The sequence below is a fragment of the Bos mutus genome, chromosome 28 (assembly GCF_027580195.1).
Source record: "Bos mutus isolate GX-2022 chromosome 28, NWIPB_WYAK_1.1, whole genome shotgun sequence".
Lineage (NCBI taxonomy): Eukaryota > Metazoa > Chordata > Mammalia > Artiodactyla > Bovidae > Bos > Bos mutus.
Window position 1 is genome coordinate 29048678 of NC_091644.1, and position 22879 is coordinate 29071556.

At 42.5% G+C, this 22879-nt stretch overlaps 1 protein-coding gene across 13 annotated transcripts in view; it reads left to right on the top strand.

Annotated features, from left to right (window-relative positions):
• The window catches only part of RHOBTB1 (Rho related BTB domain containing 1), a 141584-nt gene extending 122344 nt beyond the window's left edge, over positions 1 to 19240 (top strand). For 12 of the 13 annotated variants that reach the window (XM_070364803.1, XM_070364797.1, XM_070364802.1 and 9 more), the window contains 6 exons: positions 1645 to 2624; positions 4775 to 4893; positions 10754 to 10904; positions 13684 to 13772; positions 16439 to 16544; positions 17053 to 19240. In XM_070364803.1, the coding sequence (XP_070220904.1) occupies positions 1645 to 2624; positions 4775 to 4893; positions 10754 to 10904; positions 13684 to 13772; positions 16439 to 16544; positions 17053 to 17222 (1615 nt within the window). In that variant the 3' untranslated portion in view covers positions 17223 to 19240. Of the gene's footprint in view, positions 1 to 1644; positions 2625 to 4774; positions 4894 to 10753; positions 10905 to 13683; positions 13773 to 16387; positions 16545 to 17052 lie in introns of those variants that run through there. The other variant, XM_070364806.1, reaches the window with a different exon arrangement.
• The last annotated feature ends 3639 nt before the right edge of the window (positions 19241 to 22879 follow it).

The window sequence follows — 22879 nt, forward strand, 5'->3', positions numbered from 1 at the left end:
AACATTTCATGTTCCTTCTATTCTTAAATACATGGACTAGGAACTGCATATTATAAGCCACGCAGAGGGAAAGAGGCCTCCTGGCAAATGAGAGACTAGCCCCGGGCCTCAGAACTTTCTGTGTCAAAGGTTAGGATACTCAGGCCTCACACCCTGCATGTGTGGAGGAGAGTTACAGAGAGCTCCAGGGCACAGTCCTTTCCGTAGACAATTCTGAGGTTTCATGAAGGAGGTGGTATCTGATCTAAGTCTTAAAGAGATTCATCAATTCATAATCCATCAAAAGCCCATAGGAGCAAAGCTTGAAGTTAACCCTTCTTTACTTCCACCTCTACAACTCTGTGCAGTTTTCCCTCATTTCCATCTAGAGCCTCAAATCCAAATTCTATCCAGTATTACCTTATTTCTCCTAAGACCTGTCCCTGTTACACAAACATCACCCTTGGTCCTGTACACCAGATATTTTATTTAGGAAGATCATCTCCTAAGAGTGCATCTCAGAATCAAGTATGTGTTTGTGAACAATGTAACGACAGATCCTATCTTGCCTGCGTTCTGGAATTCATCTGTGTCTTGATCATGGTTATACCGTAATTACAGCACTATTCTGCCTGCCAATAATGATTCCAGAAGCTTGGCTTCTTGGGGGCTGATTAGACTGTAAATGGGCCTTGTGTGCTACTCTAAAGGGTTTAGATTTTATTCCCTGGGCTCTATGGAACCAGAGGAAATTTTTTTTAAAGAATTGCAGCTAAGTCATACTTGTAGTACATAAGGAATTTTTGTGTAACAGTGAATGCTATGAGCTAAAATGTGGAAAAATTCTGAAGAAAGATGAGTTAAGAGGCTAATGTACTAATCCAGGCAAAAGATGATTGCCTGATTGAAGAGGGGAAGAGAAAGGGTGAGATATGAAAGAAGGTTCACAAAACTAATAGAGGAGACTTAGGTGAGCTGTTGGACATGGATCATTTAGCCTAGAACTAGGGAGTTCTGGACTCTGACTGCTGAGTAAAGCGCTCTCAGTGACTTTAAAATGTGACCTTAAGACATTTCCCAAGTGGAAAGGACCTTTAAACTTTCTGCCTGTTTCTTCAGGATACAGAACGAAAACAGCACCCATAGGGATACTGGGAGGCCCAAGTGAGAAAATGAACGTGGATTCCTTTTTAAGTTATAAAGCAAAATGTAAGCATAAGGGGAAAATGATGAAAATGATGCTGATTGTGGCAGTAATGATGGTTATCAGCTAACACTGATCAAGCACTCACTGTGGAATAGGTACTATGCTGGGCTAATTATCTCACTTAAACCTTTCAGTCATCCTTTAAGATGCAAGTACTTACTGTTATTCTTCCCATTTTACAGATGGGAAAACTGAGAAAAACGTTAAGTAACCTACCCAGGAACAAACAGCTAGTGAAATGAGTGATGCTTGAGTTATTGTTGTTACTACTGAAAGCATTTTTTCCCCTGCCGTCATAAGTCCTTTATATTTCAAAGATTTGAGGTTGGTCGTAGATTTTTCAAGAGTCTAGTAAAAAAAGTCTGAATAGGATTTAAAACAGGTGCTTAGATAGGCCCTGATTACTATTTTTTTCCTGAAATAAGATGGATTCTAATGTTAAAAATATTCTATTTCAGGCCCATAAAGAGAGGGGATATTCTGCCCCCAGAAAAAGGCCGAGAGGTTGCAAAGGAACTGGGTATACCCTACTATGAAACAAGTGTGTTTGACCAGTTTGGCATCAAAGACGTGTTTGACAACGCAATCCGAGCGGCGCTCATTTCGCGACGGCACTTGCAGTTCTGGAAATCCCACCTGAAGAAAGTCCAGAAACCTTTACTTCAGGCACCATTCCTACCTCCAAAAGCCCCCCCACCGGTCATCAAAGTTCCAGAATGTCCCTCCACGGGGACGAACGAAGCTGCCTGTTTACTGGACAATCCTCTGTGTGCCGACGTCCTCTTCATCCTCCAGGACCAGGAGCAGATCTTTGCACACCGAATTTACCTCGCTACCTCCTCTTCCAAGTTTTATGATCTTTTTTTAATGGAATGTGAAGAAACCCCCCACTGGAGTGAAGGAGCTTGTGAGAGAGAGAAGCAAAGCAGGGATTCCCAGGAGTGGGCACAGAGTCTTGACCCAGATGAGGAAAGGGAAGAGGGCACCCCAAGGACGCCTCAGGCTGATCAGTGGACCCCCTCGAGCCAGAACCTGTCCCAACAGGAGACCCTGGGGCTGGACGCCGAGGACCTGGTGGCAGAGACACAGACCCTGTCGGGCTGGAGCAAGGGGTTCATCGGCATGCACAAGGAGATGCAGGTCAACCCCGTCTCAAAGCGGCTAGGCCCCGTGACCGTGGTCAGGATGGACGCGTCCGTCCAGCCAGGCCCTTTCCGGACCCTGCTCCAGTTTCTCTACACGGGGCAACTGGATGAAAAGGAAAAAGATCTGGTGGGCCTGGCTCAGATCGCAGAGGTCCTGGAGATGTTTGATTTGCGGATGATGGTGGAAAACATCATGAACAAGGAAGCCTTCATGAACCAGGAGATTACGAAAGCGTTTCATGTCCGGAAAGCCAATAGGATAAAAGAGTGTCTCAGCAAGGGGACATTCTCAGGTGAGCAGGTCCATTGGCAAAGCCATCAGGACCTTTGGTTGTGTTCTATCAAACATTAGCCAGACATGAGGAGGGGGAGATAACGATCGCTGACTTGTGCAAGTACTTTTCTCCCGATGTACCTAAAGTATATGTATTCGCCTATTTCATTCTCATCACACTTAAAGGTAAAATATGATGATCTCCATTTTGCAGATGGGGAAACTGAGGGGCAGGGAGGTTAGGTAGCTGGCCTATGGTTTATACCAGCAGTCAGTGGTGGAGCCAGGATTTGAATGCAAGCTACCTCCTAGAGCCCCATGGTGTCATAGTGCTTCTCAAAGGTAGGTCAAGCTACCCCTGAGCCTGAGCCAGTCAGCTCAGTACTCATAGTTGCCCTTCAGGATTCCTTCCCTGATATTTTCTACTCACCATTTAGCATGCACCCATGACAAAAATCAGCAGCCTTTGATCCCAGGGTCGCTGAAAGCCTTGAGGCCATTTTGGTGACCCTCTGGAAAGGGTCCCATCTGGAAAGCCTCATCAGTTTCTCTCCCTTCTCCTTTGGGTTCTCACCATCCTGTGCCCTGCTTGTCTGGATGCTTTTTGTCCCTTTGTTGTCTTTGATAACTGCGCCAAGGGTTGCCCAAGCGTCCTGATAACTTGTATCTAAGATGAGTGACTGGTCCATGCTTATGCTATCTCATAGGCTTGTGCTATTTTTGTTCTGTAATTGTCCTCTCTGTGTATGTTTCATTGTAAAAATTTGACTTCTTGACTTCCATTATTATATAGATATTTCTGTTTTTGTTTTCATCTTTCATAATTCCTGCCATAGAAATATGCATTTAATAACTGGTCACTGAATCTATTAATTAATTTTAAAACTTTGAGTAATATTTACTCCAAACATTGACGATCATGGTAGAGAGAGAGTCTTGAAAGTTAATGAAAAGAAATGTTACAAAGATTTACCTGCAGTAAATGAAACAATGGACCTTAAGTGAAATTGATGAAATCTCCTTTTCCTTACTAGAGAGGATTTGTAACCAAACACAGAGTGGGAGCCTCAACTGGATTCTTTTTATTAAAAAAAAAACAAAAAACTATAAAATACAGTTGGGGGTAATTAGAAAAAATTGGACATGAACTAGATAATGGATGATATTAAAGAATTATTGCTGATTTTCTTAAGAGTTATAATGGTATGGTTATCTAGGAGAATCTTATTTTTAGAAAATTCTTGGCAAAGTAGTTGGGAGCGCGTTCAGTTCAGTCGCTCAGTCATGTCCAACTCTTTGTGACCCCATGAACCTCAGCACACCAGGCCTCCCTGTCCATCACCAACTCCCGGAGTTTACTCAAACCCATGTCCATTGAGTCAGTGATGCCATCCAACCATCTCATCCTCTGTCATCCCCTTCTTCTCCCACCTTCAGTCTTTCCCAGAATCAGGGTCTTTTCCAGTGAGTCAGTTCTTCGCATCAGGTGGCCAAGTATTGGAGTTTCAGCTTCAGCATCAGTCCTTCCGATGAATATTCAGGACTGATTTCCTTTAGGATGGACTGGTTGGATCTCCTTGCTCTCCAAGGGACTCCCAAAAGTCTTATCCAACACCACAGTTCCAAAGCATCAGTTCTTCGGCGCTCAGCTTTCTTTATGGTCCAACTCTCACATCCGTATGTGACTACTGAAAAAATCATAGCTTTGACTAGATGGCCCTTTGTTGGCAAAGTAATGTCTCTGCTTTTTAATATGTTGTCTATGTTGGTCATAACTTTTCTTGAAGTATGCTATTAAAATATATCTATACACATTTTATATAGCTAAGGCAAACATGAAAAAATTAAGCGTGTGATAAACCAGTTACTGTTTTATTATTCTTTCTACTGTTCTCCATGTTGAAACTTTTCTAAATAAGAAAAGAATATTCCTCTCCTTTATGTTACGTTATGGTTCACAGTATTTGTGTTGTGACTTTATGTATAATTTTAAATGCTTACTCCTTATATCCTTGGAGGACATGGAGAGAATTGGTGCCCAAGGTGGGGGTGGACACCGCATCAGTGGTTAAGGGTATGGAAAAGAGATGAGAGACTGGGCAGATGGATATGGATGGAACCCCTGGCAAGGCTGGCTCACAGGCTTGTGCTTCCTCCATCCTTGGGCAGATGTGACATTTAAGCTGGACGATGGAGCCATCAGTGCCCACAAACCGCTGCTGATCTGTAGCTGCAAGTGGATGGCTGCCATGTTCGGGGGGTCGTTTGTCGAAAGCGCCAACAGTGAGGTAGGTGCCTTCCGAAAAGCCCAAGCGGCATCTTAATGAATATGCATGTGTATTTATATTAGAAAGTGTTGCCAGAGGACTTTGATTCTTTAACTGCTAACTTGGAAGACTTTTTTAGGCAATGCTTGAGTACCAGGTCACCCTCTTTCCATAATTCTACAATTATGAGAAGCCTGTTGTTCACTTGCTATGTGTGAACCCCCAAGTCCCCCCATATCCTTTCATCCTCACAGGGCTCCTCATCCCTGAAAACATGTACGGCTATATTTTTTAACAAATGTCATCAGGCAAGGTACTATCAAAATCCCCTCAAAGAAGGGGCACGCTGTCTTCTAGAAGTTGGAGACAGTGAAAAGTGTCTTCAGTCACTTAAACCTGGGCTTGACTCCTGCCAACAACGGATGAGGGATCTTAAAAAGCCACCTTCCTGTGCCTCAGTCTCCTTATCCTAAAGGTGAGAGATGTACTAGGTCATGCTCAAGGTCCCCTTGATCTGTAATAGTCCCTGAGGCTCTCTGCCCTAACAGGCCTCAACTCTAGGGCTTGTCACCTCTAGGGAAACAGAGATGGAGCAAAGGGTCTCTCAGACTACCTGTTACATCTAGTAGAAGCCACTGGGTCACTTGTCAAATGCTGGCCCTATCTCCAAAAAAGGAATATTATTAGAGCAGAGCAAGCAGCATCTTGGAGACCTTGTATCTCCACGTCTTCACAAGCTGTTGGAAAAGAAAGAAAAATTCCCTTCAAGCATTTCTAACTTGTTTCTAGAGGTAGACATTTTTTGTTGAGTTTGGCAAATATTTCTTATCCATCTTTTAAAAATATATTTGGGGACACCCCATCAAGCTTATTGTCCTAATGGGCTTATTTTTGCTTATCTCAACATCTCTCCAAACTTGTAACAGAAACACAGAAAACAGTAACTAACTTCAAAGGGAAGCCCTCACACCAGAAATCTGAGCACTCCCTTTGTGACCCAGGAGCCTGCGTTTGCATCCCCAAGTAGGGAAACAGAATCCTGTAATCACAAGCCAGGATGGCTGGCTGTCAGTAGGCCACCCTCCTGCTTTCAGAACAGACTGCAGCTGCTCCTAAACCAACCCCCGGCAGCAGACAGTCAGGGGAAAAGATGTTAGAATTATCCTGATGACCTCTTCTGATGTCTGCCAGCCTTCGTAAACGAGGAGGTCCTCACCTGCAGCTAAATGAAGTCTTTCCTCTACCATCAAAGGCGTCTGGGAGCATCATTACTAAGACCACAGCAACTGGTAGAGGCTACCCAGTGAAGGGACTGTGGGGCTTAGATCCCCGACTCCTCTGCGTACAAGCTGTTTGGCCTTGGGCCAGTGATCACCTTTCTGAGCTCCAGCCTCCCTATCTGGAAAATGTGGTCATAACCCGTAATGTGGTTGCAAGGTGTGAGTGTCAATACCTGTGAAGCACCTCATAAGCACTAAATGCAAAATGATGTCAGCCTTATGTGGATGCTGGAGGCATTGATGATATTCTTTCCCTCTTTTTCAAGAAAATTGGGGGATGCCGCCAATTAATAAAACCTCATCCAACTGGCACAGCACCAACTTCAGTAATCTCTCAAGATAAAAGAGCCCCAAGACTCGCTTCCCCTCTTTTTCCAGCTTGCTGAAGTATGTGCCCGAGGGTACCTGCTTGTCACCTGGCAGAGAGCAGTTGATCAAGGTCCGGGCCCAGGCACAAAGAGTCACTGTCAGAGCTGACCTCACTGATGCTAATCCCCTTTATCCCTTCTCAGAATGGACTGTAATTGTCTCCAGATTAAAATGTGCAGGAGAGGTGACCAAAACAGAAACTTGGCGGCCGATGTGAATGCACGCGGGTCTGGTCACATCACAGCCTCTCTCTGGTGTGGTGTCTGTTTAGCATCACCCTGCCCACCCCCTCCCCACCTCAAGGACTAGGTCGCTCACCACTTAGAACTACAGCTGAGCCTGATACAGATGTGTAGTTTCAACCCAGCTCGAAACACAAAGGCCAAGGAACCAAGCTACCAAAAGTCTGTACCAAGACACCTAATACATGAAGAATGGCGTGAGCTGCGGATAAGTCCAGTCTTTCCTGCCCCTTCTCATGACTTCCAGGGTACACAGAAGTGTTCTGTTTTATAGTTATGAACTCTAGTCTCAGCTTGACCTTGGGCAAGAGACCGACCCTCTTTAGACCTGTGTCCTCATCTCTAAAATGGGGACCACAAGAGAACCATCTCCAAAGGGCAGGTCAGTCATGAAAGTATGTGTGTAGAGCGTCAAATTTGGTGCCTAAAACATACAAAGGCTCAAGCAATGTCGATGACTATTTTCCTGGAGGATTCTTGTTAAATTGTTTCCATGAGGAGTTCAAGGTCTTTGTCCCCTGAAAGTCCTCAGGTAACAAACAAGCCACCAGGTCCCTTCCTAAACTAGCCAAGTGTGGTAGAGGTGGTTCTGGGGGTAAGAAGAGGTACTTAGGTGAAGTCTCAGTAAATGTTCTATGGTTAATTTAGGCCTGTATATGCATGGGCCTGTGCTTTCTAGGCCACCTTTTATTCTTTATTGTTTTGTGAAAATCTGACGTCCCCCACAAAATCCAACCTTTTTTTTTTTTTGCATTAATAGAATTCACATACATATCCAGAAAGGAATAAAATATGCCCACTGATGTTCTTTTAACTTTTTTTGTCATTTAATATTTAAGACACTGTATTTTACTTCTATTTTTCTCATTACTTTTAATGTAGCAGTAAGCATAATTCTCTCCCCAGAGGTACTCAGCAAGTGGTTCATTAAAAATGCATGCCCATGTTGTAGTAAGCAATGCTCTGGATCTAGAATACTTTCTCATTCTCTATGAGACCATCTCTAATTATAAGCCTAATAGTCTGAGCTGATCTTTGCAATTAAACTTTTAAACCAGCTAAACTGGAATATGGGTCGTTGTTTAGGGTAGCATTGTATTCTTATTTTTTTTTTAAAGCTACATTCAGCAGGTAGGGCACAACAGTTTTAATTCCATTTGTTTTATTTATATTATTTTTTAAAGTTCTATAAAAATGGTCTCTCTGTTGCTACTCAGTTTATTAGTAATGTTGAAATCACAGGGAAAAAAATCAACAGCGAGGAAAAAAAAAGTGCATGTTCTAAAATGTTGTTTATTTTCATTTGTTGGTTACTTCCGAGGATCCCTAACATTATTTGCCAAAAAGAGCCATAGCTTTTATAAATAAAAGTGTTAGTGTTATATTAAACATGAAGGAAACAGTAGGTCATAGATGCTTACAAATGTCAGAATGCTCTGAAGACATTGGGAGTGTTGGGGCAGGGCTGCTTCCTGGAATCTATCATCTCCTGATGCCAAAAATAATTTTTTTTTATTTAGGATGTCCATTTTGCCATGACTTAGAACACAGTCTTAGAAAAAATGGCTTAAGTCATCTGAGTATCTTCAGAGTCCATAATCTTAGTGAAGGAAAAGCTTTAGATGTCATCTATTCCAAATCTCTCCCATGTCACAGATGAGGAAACTAAGGTTCAGAGATGGTGAATAATTTGTTAAAGGTCATACAGCATTTTAGCAACATATCTCTGGGCCTTCCCCAGCCCCTTACCCTGTCCTTCAAGCTAGTATTTTCAGAAACATCCCCATCCCTGAGAGTGCAGGTATTCAAAGGAAGCCCTGGGACTTTATTTATCATCACTAACACTTTAGAGCACTTAACACTTCATAAAATGTATATATTTTTACTATCACAATGGCCCCAATTTTAAAGTTTCACAACTTAATTAACTTTCAATTATTTAAAAATTGTGCTAATCCAAACACCATTCTAGAGAAATCAAATTTTGCCATATGTAATTTGCCATGTTTTCCATATGATAAAAGTTCATGTATATGTAAGATAAATGCATGTGTACATAAATGTTTATCCACACAAATATAACTGTGTTAGATTTACTGGAATAGCAATTAATTACAATGCAGTGGTTTCTGTATTTTAAAATGATATCGGCTATAGTTTCTACTTGCCAGGTTTTACTTATTATTGTAGAAGTTATGCTAAAAAATTTGAAACTATCACACTTGTCAAGTCATTGATGGGTAGTAACCACGCAGCTTATTAATAGAATCACAATTGTTCTCACTGTGTCTGAGAGAGGAAGAGTAATTTCCATAATATTTCTAGGAATTTTTCTGGGCTCTCTCTTTGATACACCTAGGGAAAGCTCTGTCCGAAAGGATATTCCCTCTCTGAGATGGTTGGTGGCTATGCAGGAAAATGATATAGATGGTTGCTATAGCTTAAACAATTGCAACCACACCATTAGAAGACTGAAGTGGCCACAAGCCCCTTGTAGATTGTGGAGACAATTTATAAACAAATATATATACAGACACAGACATATACATACACACACACATATATATACACACACTTATACACACATAGAGAGATTAAAATATATAATATAGATGTAATCATATATAACATACAGATATAATCATGTCATACATAAATGTAATCATAAATGTAATTTTTGTATGCTTATATCAGAATTAAGTCTATAACTTTTTATCCTTTTGAATTCAGAAATCTAATTCTTGAAAACTGTTAGATACAGTGCTATATTATAGCTTTCTTCCTTACCATGAAGGGTTTCCAGTCCTGCACAGCAGCTCCGAACACAGACTTTAGAATCTTATTTCTTGGGTTCAAATATCAGTCCCAGCTTCCTAGCTCTGCAACCCTGGATACCAGACTTAACATCCCTGAACCTCCATTCACTTATCTGTAAAATGGCAAAAACAATAGTCTCTCCTTCCTAGGGAGGATATAAGGATCAAAATGTAATGCATGTGGGAAGCTTATTACACAGTACCTTGTGCATAGGAGGCCTTCTGTTAGGTTAATTCTTATCATCATTCCAGTAGCGAGTACTCGTGGCACCATTCTCTATGATGCCAGGGCACGTCTCGTTCAGTTGGAAACCTCAGATGAAGAACAGCTGCTATAACGTGTGTATCCCTGTTGATCCAGGCCCAGCCATTCAGAACTCTACTTCCCAGGCAGCCCCTGGCCCCTCAGCAGACTCTAGCTTGGATGAATATGCGCCATAACTACACGTGCTCAGGAGGAAGTTAGCAGGATCCTCCAGGGAACAATTCTCATAGCCAGCCTTTCCCCAGGATGTCCCAAGCCCAGCTCTCTCTAGATTCTCTGCATCTACTGATACCTGATAATCTTCCAGTAGTTCCAAATCTATGTGGTTGTGCCACAGGAAAAATAAAGTGTGTATACCATGCTAACACATACTTTTAAAATTTTTTATTGATGTATAGTTGATTTCATGCTAGCGTTTACTGATAGAACGTTGGAATCACGCCAGTCACTGTGGCAACTAGGCTGGTTGCTCATCGTCTTCTTTTGACATCTTAGAAAGCTGGGCTCTATTGTGTGTCAGCAACAGTGCGGTCTGCAGCTCCCCCCAACACCTGTCATGTTGCTAGGAGATTTCTTTCCCCACAATAGAGTATTATAGGGTACTTGGCAAGGAGGGCCTATAATGTCATCATACATTTACAGCCCATTTGTCTGATTTATAAGCCCAAATAGCTATTTAAAAATTCCAAATCAGGCTTTGTCAGGCAGCCCCACTCTTTTGTCATCCACAAATCAAACTGTTATGTTTACAGCTGTAAATAGTGAGTGACTTCTCCGCACAGCCTCAGAGCACGTGTCCCAGACTTGCTAATAATGAATCACATGGCGGGGATATTTACAAGCAGTATAGCCTGAAAATGTGCCCACTGCTTTCTTCAGCAGAACTTACCTTTTCAAATAACATTTCAGGTATATCTCCCAAACATAAACAAGATGTCAATGCAGGCAGTCCTGGATTATCTCTATACTAAGCACTTGCCACCGAACTTGGACCTGGACCCACTGGAACTAATTGCCTTGGCAAACAGATTTTGCCTGCCACACTTGGTTGCACTTGCAGGTAAGGCTGATGACTCAGGGCCATGCGGTATCTGACTGTCATATTTATCAAAATGACATGTATGCAAAAAATAATACCTCCTGGGAATAAAAATTAAATTTTTATCACCCAACATTGGACTGTGTTGTACAGGGTGATATGAATTGATCAAATGTATCAAACAGCCCCAGTTCAATTCAGCAACTGTTTTTTTAGGCACCTACTTTGTATAGGTCCTGCTGACACATACAGAAGGCAGTAGTTAAGAACATAGGCTACAGATCCAGATCACTTGGGTTCAGATCTTGGCTCCAGTATTTACTGGCTGGATGACTTCATACTTGATTTAATTAGTCTGTATCTCAGCTTTCTCTCTCTCTTTAAAATGAGGATAATGATATTCTACCATAGAGTTGTTATGAAGATTAAATGAGTTAAGAGATTATATATATATAAAGAGAGAGAGTCCTGAGAACAGTGTCTGGCACCTAGTAAGCATTATGTAAGTGGTTTTCTTAAAGCTATTTTAGAAAATGTTCTGACATTGTCAAGATCATTTTGGGAAAAAGAGAAAAAAGGGAGACTTGATTTAACTTCACAAAACCTTATGTATCATTTCTAGATTTGCTCAGTTAGTAAGCCAAAGTAGATCTAAATAAGATATATGCTTTCAAATACCCTTTTCTTGAATTTAAACCTTCTGTTTCATTTACCAGAGTTGTTGATTAGCAGTAAGGGTGCTACATTTAGTTGACTCTTGTTAACCAGGAAAGCAGGATAGTGCCTGTTTTGTTCACTGGCATATCCTCTGTACACAGAGAAGTGCCTGAGCATAGGAGGTCCTCAGTAAAAGTCTGTTGAAGCATTAAATGAAAATGAAGGTATGAACAAACCAACCAGCCACACCTGCCCTTGACTTCCTGACAATATCTTTAGGAAAAAAAAAAAAAGATTTATTTCTCTGCACTCCAAGTTTCTACCATGCTCAGCCAACTGGATATCAACGTTTTCTCCTCACCTTCCTTCTTCACCAGCTGGATAACAAGAAATAGTATTGCTATTCATTTTCTTTTTGTTTTTTTGCCACACTGCATGGCAAGTGGGATCTTAGTTCCCTGACTAGGGATCTAACACGCAACCCCTGCATTGGAAGCATGGAGTACTAACCACTGGACAGCTAGGGGAGTTCCTGCTATTCATTCTTTAAACTCTTTTTAACCAATAAACCTGAAGTCATAGATTCAAATGAGTATTGCTGCTTTTTCAATACTAACTCTAGGAGGCTACAGAAGGCAATTCTTTTTTTCATAAGTAAGAACCTCAAGCCATTTGACTATCCAGTTTTTATAAGTATTTGTCCTTTGAGGATAAACTGAACTGTTTTACATAATCAAAAGTAATTTGGAGCCAAATCTGAGGATTTGTGACAATCTTGAAGGAGGGCCATTTTTGCTTAAATATTAAGGGTGATGATGAAAACATGGGACTGATTTCTCCAGGAAAGAAACTGACCCAAAGAAACCTTCCTGTGTTAACTACAGACGTCTATGTATGTTTATTTTTCTTAGTAAATGCTATTATTAATGGTTATAATTATTTAATATACATCTTTCTAAGATGATTCCTTTAATCATTTCTATAGTATTTGCTGTTTAGTGTAAGTATAGAGTGTTTGGAACAGAGTGTTTAAAAATCAGTTTCTGGGGTGAAAATGCCCTGCAAGCCAACTATCATTTAACACTTTGGAGTTACCTAAGATTTAAAACCCAGTGACTCCTCTGGAAGATTTAGTTACAAATAGTTCTTTGTCAATCCAGCGGAGGAAGGCTGTGCCAAAGAAACCATCCCAAACTTGAGACCACGTCGACTAGGTGAGAGACATATAGACTAACAGATAAGCACATAAACGCAGAGCAGAAAGTAAGCATGGTTTGGACGGTATACTAAAAAATTAAATGTGATGCTAGAGATGAAAAAAAGCATCAAGGAGCCGGAAATGCTGGGTCAAGACTGTACCCACTCATGTCAAGGCCAGAGGCAGGCAACAGCCTAACAGAGGCAAAAGGCAGCTCAGTCGCAGAACCAGAGTCTGAATTCAGCATAGAATCCTAGAACACAGCTTCCGAGCAGAAACAACGGTCCCATCTAGATCTGTGTGACTTGTGGCTGAAGATCGCCCCAGCAGAATCTCAGAGGTTGAACAATATGTCCCTCGTCTGCTGCTGCTGAGACACAGTACGCATTAGCAGTTTTAATTCCCCATCTGGACTCATTACTGTTAGCCTCTCCACAGTCAGAGAGTATTGAGAACTGGAGTGATGTGAGTGAGGAAGCCATCGAGCAGGAAGATACAGGAGTCTTGAGGATTCTAGGCAGGTCCTAGCCTGCCCAGAGCAGCACTCTCAGACAGAACTTTCTGCAATGATAGAGACTTTCTGTGTCCGTGATGGCCAGTACACGTGACCACTGAGCACTTAAATGTGGCTAGTTTGGGGCTGAGGACCTGAATTTTTTACTTTGTTCAATTTTAATTAAGTTTAAATAGTCCCTGGAGGCCAGTAGTTACCATACTGGACAGAGGTGGTCTGGAGGACTCTGGCTATTCCAGAAAGGCTAACAAGTGTCCCCAGAGTCTGCAGTGCACTGTCGAGCCATGACTCGCCATACTGAAAGGCCACACATCAGAGAGGGCCCTTGATTCAGTGCCCATGGAACTGTGCCCCCTACCTCCTCCCCTCTGAGGTGACCCCAGATGGCAGCCTCCAGGCACTAACATTCTCCTGCTCCCTCTTCTCCCCAGAACAGCACGCCGTTCAGGAGCTGACCAAGGCCGCCATGAGTGGTGTGGGCATCGATGGGGAAGTTCTCTCTTACTTGGAATTGGCCCAGGTTTGTAGCAATTTGCCTTTCACCTTTTCAGTGTATTCAACCAGTTCATTTAACGCTGATAAAACATTCCACTGTTGCATCTGAACAAATAAAGATGTCACCAATCAGTCACAGAAGCCCCCCGCTGTGTGCAACAGAAAAGATCTGAAAGTTTTAAGTTTCATGCACTGTTCACCCTGCTGGGCTTCATTTGAAAAAACAACAAGGGCCCTGCCCCCACACCAGCCCCTTTGTGCCCCGCCCCTCCAGAGGCAGCAGCTTCACATGTGGGAGAACAGCTCAGGGCACGGGAGGGGAAGCCTCTGTCCACTTTTTGAATTCTCAGACATGCATTGGCTGAGATCAGACAGTTTCTAGAATTCCGTGAAGTCCCGTTTTGCCTCCGGTCTCACTGAAGCTCTCCTGGTTTTCCTTTTTTTTTAACATCAGCACTTGTTACTGTTGATGTTGTGATTCCATATCCCAACACACTGCCCTCTTCCTCTAGAGAGGGTCAGAGATCAGTCTTGGCTTTGTCTCTGTGTAATTTATTTAAGGCACAAAGTTGAACACTGCCTCCATTTCCTCATCGGTTGGAAATGGGGATGGTAATTCACCCTCTGTCAACTTTACTGATTATTTTGAGAAACAACTAGGAGAGAATGTTTCAGAAAGAGCATCAAAGAGGGGAAATCCTCTCATAATACAAGGCACGTAGGCAGAGTTATCTAATCCCTGACCTAGACTTACAAGCCATGTGTTTACGCTCTGAAGGAACTAAGAATAAATTCTTCAGATTTCTGTCTGACTATTGGGTTTGGCTTTCGTTGTTCCCTGTCTTGGTTAGGGCAGTGGTTTACTAAATCTTACGTCAGACACTTCAAATTGGAATTTGTCAACCAAGGAAGACAAGGAGGCAGGCCTACATCACATGTTCCTCAGGCCACTCTGACTGTAGACCTGAGAGATGTTCAAGAGGGGAAAATGTGGATCAGGACTTCACAGCAACCTGCTCTTTCTGACTCAACATCCAACAAGGATTTGTTATTTCCTCCCCTTCTACCAGGCACCACCTTAGATAAGAGGACATGTAGATTCTCTGCCCTTGGGGCCATCAGAAGCCACTGAGAGGAGCAAACACAAGCACAAATTATTAAAATCCAGTGTGAAAAACAACCTCATAGAGGTTACAAGTTAAAACTGAGAGCAGAAGTCAACTGCAGTGAAATCAACAAGCCCCCATCAACACTGACCGTCCACATTTGGAAGTTGGGGGTGTTTTGAAACAGGACTAGGGGAGAACTTAAGACTTGTGCCCCTCCAGTAAGTATTCCTCCTGGAGAATAATCAAATGACCCAGAATCTCCTATAGCCCAGCCCGATGGAGGTAATATAGCAGTTGTGTCTATCTTTTTACTTTCTGTTCCCACCCTCTTCCCTCCCCTGACCCACACATAACCCAGGAAGGAAATAAAATCATTCCTGCTAAGCTCTGAAAAGCCTTGGAGGAGGCATTTAGGATGGAGCCTCCAGTATCTTAGCTCATTCATTAGACTCTAACCCAGGGATGCACTGGTAAGTATTTAACTATCAGCTTGGGGATAGCAAAGACCATGATCTGTTGCATTTTCCAGTCTCCATGGTGTAAATACCCCACCTTCCCAACTTGTAACAACTCAAAGTCACTGGGCTCAGAGTCGCAAAGAGCTGCACCCAGTGACGCTTTCAGGCAGGTACAAGCCAACTCCAGTACAGCACTGCTCTAATCTGACTTTCAGGGAGAAATCTACTATCAAGGGAAGTTGGAAGCACTGGCTAAAATTGTCTGTCCTGCTGGGCTTGTGATCTGCAGAGAGTTTCTTGAATTAGTTTCCAGGGACGTTGGCTTTTCTCTTGGCCTCTGCTCAGGGCATTGACAGGGGCCTCAGAGGAAGCATGCTGTGGGTTTCAGGGGTTCAGCTGCCCAAAGAAGCATTAAGAGTAACAGACAATAGCATGGATGTCCGAAAGAGGCCTGGACAGAAAGACTGAGGGACGTGTCCCTTCCAAATCTGGGGACAAGCTGGGGAGTTAACGATGGATTTTCGTGCATCAGGTCTTTTGCAGACACAGCTACCTCAGCTGCCATGGTCCTGTGCATCTTCTCAGAAAGGAGAGAGTGCATGGAGTGTCTGGCTCCCTCCCTCCCTGCCCACATCGCCTGGTCTTCTTATGTAACCAAAAGGACAGGTATAGGACAGTCACACATGCCACAGTCTCCTCTTTCAGATCACTGGCCCCAGCCAGCTGAGCTCTGACATGTGACACGGAGGATTCTGTTGCCGAGGCTTCCTTAAACAGAGATGACATCGCTGCTTTCTGCGGCAGGCTGGTGCCTTCCAGAGGCCATGGCCACTTATTAGAGGGCAGGTGTGAGGGGAGGGGAAAGAGGCAAGGCAGACTTTAAACTCCTGATACAGTGATTATTTTTAGTGCACATATCCCAGAGGTGAGAGGAGGAGGCCAAACACTTGGATGTGGCTGGTGTGGAAACCGTGGCCAAAGTCAAAACACAAGTCAAAACAGCAGGTTTCTGAAGCAGTCATCTGGGCCCTTTATTTCTTTGACCCCTACCATGACTTTTTATCTCTTTGTAGTCCCACTTGAGAAAATAGAGGTCTGACCCCCTTTCGGTCACTTCCCTGCAGTTTCACAATGCCCACCAGTTGGCCGCCTGGTGTTTGCACCACATCTGCACCAACTACAACAGTGTCTGTTCCAAGTTCCGCAAGGAGATCAAATCGAAATCTGCAGGTGAGGCTGTGTGGGCCCCATCTGTCCAGTTCTCATCACCTGTGACTCAGGGGTTTCCCTTCGCTGCCCTTGAGAAGAAACATGGACAGCCCCCGGCTCACGGAGAACTCCTTGTGGCCATATGGCAGTCACAGATTCACGTGACATGCATGACCCAAGGAATTGTATGTTGGATATTCTCTCTGGAGAACGTCATGGCTGGGGGGATTTATGTGGAGATGGGTGGGAGAGGGGTCGTTCAGGGTGCCCTGCTGCAGAGCAAGCAGAGCTTGTTGCTTCACCCTTGTCTGGGAAGGCAAAGGGACCTGGGTTCAGGCTCTCTGTGTCCAGCTGTGTAATTTTAGGCAAGTGATTCCACCTCTCCAAACTTTCGTGTCATTATCTGCCACTGGCCCTACTCAGCGTCCCTGCTCATTGGTTAGCTGAGAGGATGCACGTGATAATCATCTCAGAGAAGCCTAAGCACAGAACCTAGCAGGTATCATCATCTGCACCTTTTCTTCCCCAGACAACCAGGAATACTTTGAGAGGCACCGCTGGCCTCCTGTGTGGTACCTGAAGGAAGAAGACCACTACCAGCGTGTGAAAAGGGAAAGAGAGAAGGAAGACATTGCACTAAATAAACATCACTCGAGAAGAAAGTGGTGCTTCTGGAATTCATCTCCAGCGGTCGCCTGAGGTGGAAGAGGAAAAAAAAAAAATCAAAAATCTGACACGCCACTCAAAAGCACTAGTGTAAAATGAGTCTTATTTTTAGAGATAACATGTAGTTCAGGTTTCAGGCACTGATCTTCCTCCGCTTTTGTGCATTTATCTTTGTTGGGATCAAAGCACAAGCTCACCATCAATGAGCCTGGACAAAAAGGGAAATTGACGCTCACTGCATTCCTTAAACTTATATGTATATTTTTTGTTAGAAGGCTTAATAAACTTTAGTCTGGTATCTCATTTCTTTTTATACAAAGGAAAAAAAAAATCCAGCTTTCATGTTTCAAATTCCAAATTGGAAAATATTTTTATACGGTCTCTTGTAAATGAAAATACTGTGTATTACTTTATTTTACAGGACACACATTAACCATGAAGTCGCCCTGCGATTCTCTTTGCCCACGAGCATTATTACTTAATTAGAGGGATATCCTTTTGTCGTGAAGTAAAGGGTTGGAATGAAATTCCCCAAAGTACAAGTTAGGGAGGGTTTCATCTTTGTTCTGCCGAATAACACTGGTATAATTACCAAGTCAACTCCAAGAATGTGTATTTACAATATTTGCTATGTAAGTGCTAGTAATTATATGGTTATATGTGCCATGTAAAATATAGTGATATCAAATCTTCTGTTGTTTAAAATGTCTAGATTTAAGAGGATAATCTTTATAATCATTAGAAGGGCTTATTAAATCCCAGCATTATCCAGGGCAAACTCTCTGGTGGACCTGAATACAAAAGATACCACAGGAGCGCTGGTGTTTGGATTGCTGTATGAAGATATCCGTCTCTCAGTGTTCCTTGATCTTGCCATGTTTCTGCATGCAGTTTTGCCACTGACTTGAATCGAGATGGGCAAGGGTGAGGGTCCCCGGACTCTGTCCCCTCATCTGCAGACTTGTCACATCTCCCCACCAGAAACAGGCTTCCTCAGGTCTCACCTGCGGCCAACTTCACTTTGTAAGACCCATGTTTTTAACTCTTCCCAGGGAAAATTCACGTCGCTGCAGAAGTAGACCAAGGCAGACCACCCACCCCTGCTGAAGTTCAGTTGGAGGGCCTGTGAAGGCACAAAGCTGGAGGCTGGGTCGTCTAAGGTCACTGCATTCTCCAACGCAGACGGGAATTTTACTCCAAAAGTCTAGGAAATGGTGCTATTGTGAGTTAGTTCTGACCCTTTGTCATTCTGAGTTTTCAGTGTTAAAATAGAAAGTATTGAGCAGGGGGGGCTTTTGAGAGGCCATCAATCACTGCTTCTCTGTAAATTAAAATGTTACAGCACTCACACAGAGCATCTTAAGGCCACAGTTCCATACCTGTTTTGGGATGTTGTGTGGTGGAGGCTCGGGCTTATTCTATTCAGAGGTCAATTTAATGATACTAAAAGCTGTTGATTTTTTTTTTTTTCTAGCCTTCAGAAGTTAGAAAAGAGACAGTTGAGTCCAAACTCCAATGTTAACAACCACATATATTTGAAAATCTATCCAGATTACAGATAAGCGCTTATTACTGGCCGTGGATACATACCAGTTAGCAAAATTGGGAGAGGCCCAGAAATGTTCTCACTCTCTCATGACAAAGGACTGGGCAGTAGTGTTGGGAAGGATGGGATGATTGTAAATGCATCTACCTTAATTTTGGGTCAATAGGTTGTAAGTCATGAATGGAAGGAGAAAGGAGACAGAATGAGAGGAAGAATCAGCATCTGTCCCATCATAGAATGGTAGAAGTTGAGTTTTCGATGAATAGTCAGAGTTGAATTTATACAACCAAAGCTCCCATGTGATTGTAATCTTGCCAAAATGTAATGGACATATAAATGAACCTGGGGTATAAGCAATAATATCCACTAGTGTTATCAGCTACTGTAACCAAGTGGCTGGTTCATTTGGTTGACGCTGATTATGGCCTTTAACCATGGTGGTTTGTTTTGTGTTTTGTTTTTTATTTCACAAAAAGCCAATAAAATTGTTTAGCTATAAAATGCCTCCAGTTTTTGTTTTGTTTTGTTTTTTCCTTTAAGGACTACCATCATTATTGTGTGTGTAATTTTCACTGCTTTTTAAAAGAACTGTCAAAGCTTTAAGGATGCTGGCTCATGGGGTATGTGTGCTTCAAGAACAAAGCAGCTTGAATGACCGTCATCTTTGTCTTTAGTATTGCCAGCAGATTGTAATACCATGATGTATATGAGGGGTCTGGCTCTTTGATTTGGGCTAATATGGCTATGTCATTAGACATGGTACAGTTTTGGAAAGAAACAAAAATAATGTCTCCAGTCTAATGGACTTGTTTTAATCTGATTTTGGGCGATTCTACCAGCAATTAAGTCAAAGTTTGCATTGGTGGGCTCATGAAGAACAGTCTTCTTCAGAAGCAGGTCTGAGAAAGCCTTTAGAAAAATTTATAATTAATCTCTGAACTTCTAGGTAGTATATTTGCCCAAGCTCAGAAGGAAGAAGGGTCTCCAATGAGGTCTCAAGGCAGATTTTCTGAGTAGCAAATGCCCCATGACTCTATGGAAAGGAGTTAACAACTATAAAACATAACTGCATGAAGAAGACAGTTTCCGATACATTTGCACACCTTTTAAAGGTGGGTGGTCCGGACCAGGCACCTTTTATCTAATACCTGCCAGTGAGGTCTTTCCTCTAGAAACTCTTGGTCTAAGTTTCTGGCAAACCATTAAGGATTTCAGCAAACCTGTATCAGCATTCCAGGAACCACAAATTTTACTGGTTTAGCAGTAACTCAAGTATTGTAGACATTCACAAGCAAGAATTCTATGCTCCTAAGATTTTTTTCCCATTTGCTTCCGTTGTATGGTATATCAGTTATCAAAGTTCAGTTTTTCATCATTGTGACATTGGCTAAGCAGAATAAATTCTACTAGTCAGAGGGAAAAGAACAAAGTGAATTCTGAATTTGGAAATGTACAGTATTTGGAAAAGTGCAGTATTTCTGAAAGTAATTTGGAAAAGTGCAGTATTTCTGAAATGAATCCTTTTCTGCAAGCTGATTTATCAGGCTTTTTCTTAGAGAAATACATATGCTGTGTCTTTAATTGGATGCTAGGGGGCAAGTAGCAATAATTCCTCTTTTCTAGAGGAATGTAACTATTACATAAAAGATGTAGAGTTAAAAGTTAGCCAGGGAGAGTGTATCTGTGTTGTTTGTATATAAGTAATCAAGAAGCAGACCATTCTGAAGGAGATCAGCCTGGGATTTCTTTGGAAGGAATGATGCTAAAGCTGAAACTCCAGTACTTTGGCCACCTCATGCGAAGAGTTGACTCATTGGAAAAGACGCTGATGCTGGGAGGGATTGGAGGCAGGAGGAGAAGGGGACGACAGAGGATGAGATGGCTGGATGGCATCACTGACTCGATGGACGTGAGTCTGGGTGAACTCTGGGAGTTGGTGATGGACAGGGAGGCCTGGTGTGCTGCGATTCATGGGGTTGCAAAGAGTCGGACATGACTGAGCGACTGAACTGAACTGAATCAAGAAGCAACATAGAGGGAAAAAAGGCTAAAGATAAGTTTAAAAAATAAAAGAACTGATCAGATCCCTGGAAGCTGAATTAAGCATTATGAGCTTCAAATGTACCTCTTTCTTCCAAAGTGCTAATTTATGAAATTATTCAATATCTCATGATTTAATTTATTTTCAGATACACACTTTGCTGTACTGAATTTCCAGTTGGGAGGTAGATGATGTATGCATCATGGAAATGCATTGGTGTGTCAACCCTGCTGACCTGTCAAAGGAGAAGCCGTGTTTCTCCTTTTAGCTGTGTTTGTAAATCTCACCCTGTGCTGCTGGTGCCTTTGAGTTGGATATTTTTACTTAAGCCGTTTAGATGCAAGATTTTTCACTGGGTTCATGTGCAGGTGCCTCATCAGTTAGACTTCTACAGACTACAGTCTACAAAATATGGAAATAATTTGGGAGCAGATAACTCTTGGGTAGAAACAAGTCAATCATAAGTTGCGCATGCACAGACATGAAAGTGTTAGAAACAACATTAGGAGACAAGAAGTGACTTGCCAGCAGCTCACTCCTGTTGTTCCAGGAACGGAACATCTTAGTGATATGTATTTCCAGTAGAATGTAGATGAAATGGGTGATTCCCAAATGTGGCCCCATGGAAAGCAGAGGTAAATTCTTTGAGTCTGAATACATTCTCAGACCCAAAGACAAGAATGCTTAGATGTTACTTACAGGCAATCAATGAGAAGGAACTTGATTCATATCCCTCTGCATGGATGTCAACCAAAGTTTGGGCATTTTTTTGTTCCCTCCCAATCTGATAAAAATAAACATCCTTTTGATTCAATGATTCATAATAGTCCCAGTTGGAGGGATAATACCTATGGAATGTTAAGATCAACTGTTGTGTGAAGAAACACACAACCTCTCTAAGCTGCAGTTGTCTAAAAAAAGCGGAAATGGATTTCATTGAGTTTTTGGTGCAGAATTCATGAGATGATTTAGGTAAAGTGCTTGGCACAGTGCCTGGCACGTAGTTATCACTTAGTATTCAGCATATCAAACACCCAGGCAAGAAACCCAAGAGAAAGGACAACTCTGCAAGTTACAAAATGGAACAAAGATGTCTTTTCCTGCATTTCTCTTAAACCGTTGGCCAACTTTGCTGCTTAGTGCTCCATGACGGTGATGAAAGAATTAGAAAATAAGAGTCATGGCAAAGAAAAAGCAGGTGGTGGAGGATAGGGAAGAGTATAGCTCTTTCCAAGAAGACATTGTCCCCACCATTCTACCCTTCTCTCCATGGAATAAGGGCTAGACCACCCTAAGGTGGCTTCCCTAATGGCTCAGTTGGTAAAGAATCTGCCTGCAATGCAAGAGACCTGGGTTCAATCCCTAGGTCAGAAAGATCCCTTGGAGAAGGAAATAGCAACCCACTCCAGTACACTTGCCTGGAGAATTCTATGGACAGAGGAGCCAGGCAGGCTACAGTCCATGGGATGGCAAAGAATTAGACACAACTGTGCAACTTGCCTGGAGAATCCCAGGGATGGGGCAGCCTGGTGGGCTGCCATCTATGGGGTCACACAGAGTCGGACACGACTGAGGTGACTTAGCAGCCGCAGTGCAACTAACTTTCACTTTTCACCCTAAGGTGAAACTTGACTGAGCCTCTGATTCACATCAAGCTTTTTCCTATTTATTGCTCTCAATCATTTTTTAAATTTTTCCTGAAGCTTGGAAAGGTTAAGAAGGAGTTAAGAAGGAGTCTACTTAACCAGACTCCTCAGTGTTCTTCAGTGCTTGGCATTATCATCTTCAGCAGTCTCTTCTTTATTTTCCATAATTTCTTTCACTTCTTCCATAATATCCAGTCCCATAATATGTTTGATACATGTCTTTGAAAGTGCAAATGTCCTTATACAGAGTGTTGTTTCATGGGTGTGATTGTTAACACAAATGGTGTTACCTAATAAATTCCATTTTTTTCTGCTTCACAGACTCCACAGTGTTTTGGAAACCTCCCCATGTGGTAACGTGTGCATCAGCCCTCTGCTTCCCGTGGCTACTCAGTGTCCTACAGCATCCATCACATTTCACTCTCCCGTTCCACTGGCAACAGGACCACAACAAATT